The sequence below is a fragment of the Tubulanus polymorphus genome, chromosome 1 (genome assembly GCF_964204645.1).
Source record: "Tubulanus polymorphus chromosome 1, tnTubPoly1.2, whole genome shotgun sequence".
NCBI lineage: Eukaryota > Metazoa > Nemertea > Palaeonemertea > Tubulaniformes > Tubulanidae > Tubulanus > Tubulanus polymorphus.
In genome coordinates, this window is record NC_134025.1 from 9,274,057 (window position 1) to 9,281,301 (window position 7,245).

Sequence of the window (7,245 nt, forward strand, 5' to 3'; positions counted from 1 at the left end):
ATCTCGAATAAGGAAATTGAGTGGTCGATTTTTTAATACGATCCAATTTACTCGGGCTTGTATTCGTAAATTGAAACGCTATACAGTATTGAATTCGCGGTTCTGCGTGCAAATAAAACGGCACACCACTTATATTGAAACTGTAAAAAAAAAGAAACCATCGCTGACACAGGATAGCTATGTAGAACTAAAACGATTTGACTTGCAAATAACTGTTCTCCGAATAGAACGGAATGCGTGAGACACACGAATGTTGAATCCGATTCTTTATTAACCATTGATATATCGAAAAATACAAGAAAATCTATCTTTCGAGTTCATTTACTATTCATATATAATGATAAATTAAGTATGGCTGTTGGATTGTTTGGTAGGATAACAGATTAACGCTTTATAATTAGTTTAATGCTGTACAGTACATATAAAACCATATATGTCTTTATGTGACCGGCCTGTGACGAATCGGTGTGCATAGGTAAACCATAAAACTATCATTAATCTTGTACAACAAGCAAGACGACCGATGTTTTATTTCAATCCAACCTAATCTTATTTCTATAGCATGCCATGTTAAAATGCTCAATTGTTGTTTCCAGGCGATCGGAGCGAAAAAAGATATTTCATTTATGTATTCTTTTGTATTTCTATATTCATATGAAAATGACCAGTATATTTCTTATTTCAGTACAATTTAGAACAGCCAAAAAAATCCACAAAGTCTTTGAAAATGAATGTTCACTAGTTTGAAGAATATTTCAGTCAAATTGAATTTTTCCACGAAAAGGGAAGAAAATTCTACAGTGGGTGTCCTTTAATTAAATCCTGTAGGAATTCCAATTCCACATAAAGAATGATTGATTAGCGGAACAAATCGAAAAGCTCTCGCAATTAGATCTATCGATTTCGATTAGAAATAATATGAAAACAAACGATTTTCTATGATGTAGGTTTTTTAGAAGGGTTTTTCATGTATAAAAACACAACATATACAACTAGATAGATGAATAATGAAGCTTACCTCCGTATCTAACAACGATGAACATTTTGTATCACTGAAGTTTTTTCTTAATGTTCTAACTGTTGGGGATGTGAGTATTACAAAAATATATTCACGTTTCAGCACAAATTACTACTTTTTTCATCGTAAGCTGATGCTCGTACTTGTTTCATAAGACTTATTTGCCCGAATTTCCGTTTTAGAATAACGTATACTCTCATTGGATGAGAACATATCCCATTTAGAAAAAAATCACTATATCTAACTATGCTATGGTATTATAAATCCCGCTCATTACTGGCGCGTTATGGTATGTTTTTGTAATAGAATCTAGAAAATCGCACTGAAAATGCTCTCTGTGCATTGCTGTCATTGGACACGATACAGTTCCTCTGGAACAAACTACCGTCTGGAATCGCGCCGCGATAAATATCTGCTGGCCAATCAAACAACTCCTGGCCGTGACATCGCAAACACGCGAACCTTGTAATAAACTTCGACTGTTTAAATCAGCGATATCGAATAGTCATTTTATACCTATTACTATTAGTAGTACGATCATTAAACGAATCCGTCACGAATTTAATGAAAGTCTACATTAATCAACAAACTATGAAAACTATAACCAAGTGGAATCAATTATTCTAAATTTTGAAAACATAATCAAGCGATTTATGAATTAATATAATAGTTATTTCAATTATATATATGTATATCTGTTTGAATATGAATGCAATATTTATATATAATCCATATCTATTTGTAAAAATCAAATGAAGTAAAAATGATTTACTTCCATTTCAACTTTGGTTAATCATAAGTTTACATAGTGGTGATAATAGCAAATTGTGTAAAGTGGCTATTGGTAAAACGTAACATATTTTATCTGATTGTCGTTGAAGCGAATTTATTCTTTGACCTAAATATCTGGAAACCAGTAGGCTATGTCATTTGTCTGTGACACTGTACTAGCAGTACTGAAATACCGGACAATTGGTTCGAGTGAGCTAAAAAAGGATCGAAGTAGATTTAACGCCAGAAAGTTCTAATTTTTCTTTGTTATGGATAATTCAGTGTGATGGTAACATATTGGCCTGGTTGCCTATCGATCGTGGTGTTACGAAGGTGCTGTCAGTAGAGCAGCACTGGAAATAGCCAACGATATAGCACTGAAACAGGAAAACAGATCGAGCTTTGTTTTTCGAATGTACTAAAATACCCGAGATAGGTTTTAGAGTCGAGGTATAGTTCAACGTTGACACATTTCAAGTATATATCTCAGGGATCATTGCCGCTATCATAAATATAGCTTCGACGTCATGGGGAAATCGTGAGTCAGACCATCGAAATAAATTACGAGAGGGTATCCAACAGAAAGGAAAAAATGACTGGTTTAACTAAAGTGTCGTCCATAGATATAGTGAATGATGAGGGACACCATGAAATCCAGCTTCTATTGGGTGACATTTCATCATTACCCAGTACGGATAAAGTGGACTTCATTGTTGTTTCGGCTTATCAAGGTAAGCATAACGTATATCCATCTTCTATCTTATCTCACTTGTTACTTATTATTTTATGTTGCTACTATGTGTTTATATTGATAGAAATTCTTTCTGGCATTCATTATATTTGTTTAAACCTGTTTTAATGGATTTACGGATAGTAATGTACTTTTTGTTCCATAAACGTTGTATATGATCATATCGTATAGATTTAGAAGATGCAAATGTTGTTTGTTAGATGTCTAATCCAATAGGCCTATGTCTTTTGGCAATTTTCATATGAAAATGAACTGTCGGATTTAATGGATATTTTTGTCTGTATTTTGTAAGAAATCTATACACGTAGCCCGAAAAGTGTCACCGGTGCACTGTACCACAACCTCGGTATCAACGTCCTGGAATTGTCCCGTGATAAAGCTGAAGATCTAAGAAAAAATTTCAGCTGTTGGTTTTCTAAACCGCTCGACGCAAAACAACCTTACGGGTTAGTATTTTTGGAAATAGAAAAATTAGAAATCTTTCAGGTGTCCTCAGCTTATACTGCAGGGGCGAATTTATTGGGTGATCTCGAGGGTCTGAACCCCTGTCTTCTCATCGAGGTTGCCCTTTTCGTAAAAACAGAGATCGTGAAAACCACCCTAAAAGATGCAATTTCCGAGAGGATGAGTATTAAATTTATAGGTTTTAACGATCACCTCAATGGACAGGCAGGGTCACTCCCGAGTCCACCCCCTAAATCCGCCCCTGATCCAAGTTCCAACCAAACCTAACCTCTCTTAACACAATAACTGCTTCGATGGTATTACTAATTTTCAGACCCGACCCTTTATACAACGCTACGCCTTTAAACGGTTATTAAAACCAAGTCTTAATATTCCAGTCGATTGGTGTGTTTTGAACCGGCAGATAAAGATCTCGGTGACATCGGTCAAATCGTCGGCGATGTATTTCGCTGTATGATACCCGCTTTCAAAAACAAGCCAAGCTCAGCTATAACACCGATATTATCCACTAATATTCTAGTAAGTTCTCGTAAGGAATCTCGAAATTCGTTGTCAACGTAGTTATCCATTGAAGAAAGAACCCACGACAGTTTTGAAAGTGACTCATAGAATTATCTAGTCTAAACGACACTCGGCAATAATGTTAGTTTTCTCTTCAATCGAATTATAGACGGTCCACTTGTCTATATGGAAGCCAACCATGATCATACCCAGTCCTGGGTGCAGGGGATGCGCATCCCCCTGAAATATCAAGTTGCCCGGAAATCTTACGGCAAAATGAAATATACTAAACTGATACCTAAACAAGTTTAAATTCATATCAGCCTCTCTCTGTATTTCCAAAAATGAGTTTAGATTTGCCCTTTTAACAATAATCTTGTCAGGGAGGGGTGCACTCCTTATTTTTCGGAGTGCACCCCTCCCTGAATCAGACCCTTGATCCACCCCTAAATACATGACAGAATGATAATGTTCTATTTTTTTACACAGCCAGATATGATCGCAGATATGCTCGATTCGATTGTGAATGCAGCTGCTAATTGGATATTGGCGGGACTACCTTTGGTTTGTTTAAAGATTGTCGCTTATACAGATGAGAAAATTGAAAAAGCTGTTAAAAATCCGCAGATGAAGATTTTAATCGACCTTTTCAACAAAGAAAAGCAAAAATGGGAAAACCGAAAAATTCAATGGAAGGTTAGAATAGAATGATCATGCATTTAATATCAGGACAATGTTTGTGAAATATTCTTTAAATCATCCAAAATCTTCTTGACAGGAACCAAATATTCTGTACGACATATTCGTATCGTATTCGGAGAAGGACGAGCATTATGTTAGACAAATAAAAGAGCAATTAGTAAAGGATAACGAAGGAATTAGAATTTACTCTGAAAAACACAAATTAGACCTGAATGAAGTTTGGCAAAAAGAGATCTACGACACGATGACCACTTGTCTTAGGTATATATTTTCAATTCTTTGTGAGTGGAATTCCAATCATTTCTGTTTTATCCGTGATATGGATATCTCTAACGACTATGTAAAACTGATTACGGACGGTTCATTTTAATTGAAGGGTGATGCCAGTTTTAACGCCGAACTATTTATCGTCTGCTGAATGCGTAGAGGAATACAATATAGCGATGTGTTGCAGTCGTGCTATGCATCGGGATCTTTTGGCTCCGCTTTATGTTCAACAGATCGACCATATTCCTGTTTATATGCAACAGATTCAATACCTGGATTGTACGTAAGTTCAACAACCGTCGGGATTTTGAAGTTGATTGAAGAGAAAGGAATCGTGATCCCAGAATTATTGGGGTTACTGGTTGAATCACGAAAAGTACTTGTTCATTTCTGACACTCCACTTTATAGAATATGTTTCTTTTTCTTCCAGTAAGTTGGCCGATGTGACAGAAGGTTGCGAAGTTTTCACCAAGTCCGTACTCAATCGAAGATTTTCGCAGATGGTCGGACGTAAAAAACGCGCCGAATATGACGTATTCGTCTCGTATTGTCACGCTAACACGAAGGAAGCGGAAATTTTCGTTGACAAATTAAAAACGTTAAAACCAGATTTAAAGATCTTCTTCGATAGACACGAATTACAAATCGGTACGTATCTAAATAGAATTCAGAATTCTAAATTTAAAAATCGCATAATTTAGCTCAGAACTCCAAAAAAGGGTTTTCAGTTTACAAATACATACGCATCCAGACGGAATTCCGCCACTTAAATTCGAGGACTTCAAAATGATCTATTATTTTCTAAGGTTATTCAGTTGGTTTAGATAACTATTTAGCTTTCGGACTCATTGATAATAGGTTTTTTATCATTTATGTCTTCGAAGGGGTTTCGTGGCAACAGATACTGTACCACGCAATCGACTCATGTAACGTCGTTTTGGCTTTGCTGTCGCCGAGCTATATCGAATCTGCAGTTTGTACCGAGGAATACAACTTGGCTTTAGCATCCCATCTGTCTTGGGTAAGTCGATGCATATATAACATTGGCGTCATTTAACGACAACTTTAATCTTGTTATCTAACCTTAATGGTCCAATTGTTTATCAGGAAAGTGAATTAGAATTGGTTCCGATCGCTATAGAAGAGATACCGAATATTAAAGAAGGGTTTCGTTACGTGCCTGCAGTCGACGCTACCGATAGTAATTCGTTTAGTGACGCAGCCAACGCGATATGTCGCGGAGTTATAAATTTTCTGGATGTCGGAGCCATCAATTTTGAGATGTTTCACGAAACTCGGGTAAAGCGATGCTATACGATTTCAAATGTTAACGGCTCCTGCTGCGATGAATTATGTCCGTTGGAATTCCGGAAGCTGTGATTGTAAATAGCAATCATATCCTTTCATGATATAAGGCTAAAAATGATACCTTGTTTATCTAATCGGCCGAGTAATTTTGTAAATCGTAATTTGTAATCAGTTCATTTCAATAGCTGCCGGGTCTGATGGTTAGCTTGATCATGATTTAAAAAGGTAAATGTGCTGGGTAGATAGGCGGCCGGCTAGGTCAATTCTTAAGCTCAGCTGAAATGAGAGACGAGGTATCGATTTTTCAGCCGAAAGGTAATCTTCTTTCCATCATAAATTGTATATCATTTTTCCACCAGGTGAAGCACAATATCGCGATGGCACTGTGTAATTCTCGCAAAGCCTTTTTCAACCGCACATTCCAATTCGACGAAGATAATCAACTGAAACCGAAGAAACCAACGAACACCGTTCCGAACAAAAACGAAGATAAAAGACATGCAGACAATTTTTCGTGCGACATTTTCATTAGCGTCAGTCGAATCGATAGACATTACGGTTACGGTTTGAAGCACATACTCAGCAATATGTCCGATGATAAGTTGGTCGTTCATGTCGACTGTGACGCGGAAACGAGCCAGCTGTCAAAACTGAGCAATTCCAGACTCGTCGTAGCCATTTTGTCGCCCGGCTATTTGGCTTCGACGCGAGAAAACCAAGAACTACACAGCGCGCTGTGTCGTCACCGGGCATCAGTCGGCAAACCTGTTCTCTACGTCATCCAAGCGTCGAAGTTGAACGCGAATCCGATTTATGCCCACCTTATCCCTTGCAATATTGCCTGTCACGATAATTTCTGGGCCGATCACTTGGGGATTTTTGGATGCAGAAATAGAAAAGCTCATCTTCCGTCAAAGGCAACCATTGCGATGACCGTGGCCGCCGAAGATATAATTTCAATTTTGTCAGAAAAAAGGTATTTTTCCGAATCATATGAAAATAGGAATATATTTCATAGCGTTTTGAAAATAAAATGTAATTTCTGAAATCTGCGTCTATTTTAGAACGGACGTTGGTAACGATATCCTGATTAATATTGTTTCGAAAGTTTCTGGCAAACAGGCAAATAAGACGATTGACATCCCGAAAAATGTAAGTTGCCGTACGTACATATGGTCAGGTTCTGAACAAAATTCAGAAAAATATCGTTTAAAATGCTTATATTTGCAGTTTTTGAAAGGTGTCACACTCGTTAAGAATGCCAAGAAATCATAGTTTGTTGTCGGGCCAGCCTATGATCGAACGAATTGAAGCGGACTGTAATTTAAGGACAATAAACATATTTTGAATTAGAATGGAATATTTCCCCACTTATCACGGACGAATCATATCGGTCGAATTTTTTTCACCAACTGAAATGTAAAGAATGTCCGACTTTTTGACGGAAGGTTGTCGTTTTAA

The 7,245-nt window shown here is 37.0% G+C and overlaps 1 protein-coding gene across 2 annotated transcripts; it reads left to right on the top strand.

The window, feature by feature from the left end:
* The first annotated feature begins 1,988 nt into the window (after positions 1-1,988).
* LOC141907613 (uncharacterized) lies at positions 1,989-7,226 on the top strand. Of its 2 annotated transcripts, XM_074797317.1 has the most exons (12): positions 1,989-2,520; positions 2,833-2,986; positions 3,383-3,524; positions 3,996-4,202; positions 4,285-4,469; positions 4,585-4,758; positions 4,907-5,124; positions 5,361-5,497; positions 5,584-5,775; positions 6,144-6,760; positions 6,849-6,936; positions 7,015-7,226. In XM_074797317.1, exons 1-12 carry the CDS (start codon positions 2,382-2,384, stop codon positions 7,057-7,059), a joined length of 2,298 nt encoding a protein of 765 aa, XP_074653418.1. In that variant the 5' UTR covers positions 1,989-2,381; the 3' UTR covers positions 7,060-7,226. The 2 variants fall into 2 exon arrangements, with proteins under 2 accessions (XP_074653418.1, XP_074653425.1); XM_074797324.1 differs by lacking the exons at positions 1,989-2,520; positions 2,833-2,986 and having other exon boundaries at positions 3,487-3,524; positions 4,000-4,202.
* The last annotated feature ends 19 nt before the right edge of the window (positions 7,227-7,245 follow it).

Bases quoted from the DNA above. Each gene is read 5' to 3' on its own strand.
- LOC141907613 (XM_074797317.1), top strand. From the start codon at position 2,382: ATGACTGGTTTAACTAAAGTGTCGTCCATAGATATAGTGAATGATGAG. The intron at 2,521-2,832 runs GTAAGCATAACG...GTATTTTGTAAG, and splicing joins TGTTGTTTCGGCTTATCAAG to AAATCTATACACGTAGCCCG. The intron at 3,525-3,995 runs GTAAGTTCTCGT...TTTTTTACACAG, and splicing joins TATTATCCACTAATATTCTA to CCAGATATGATCGCAGATAT.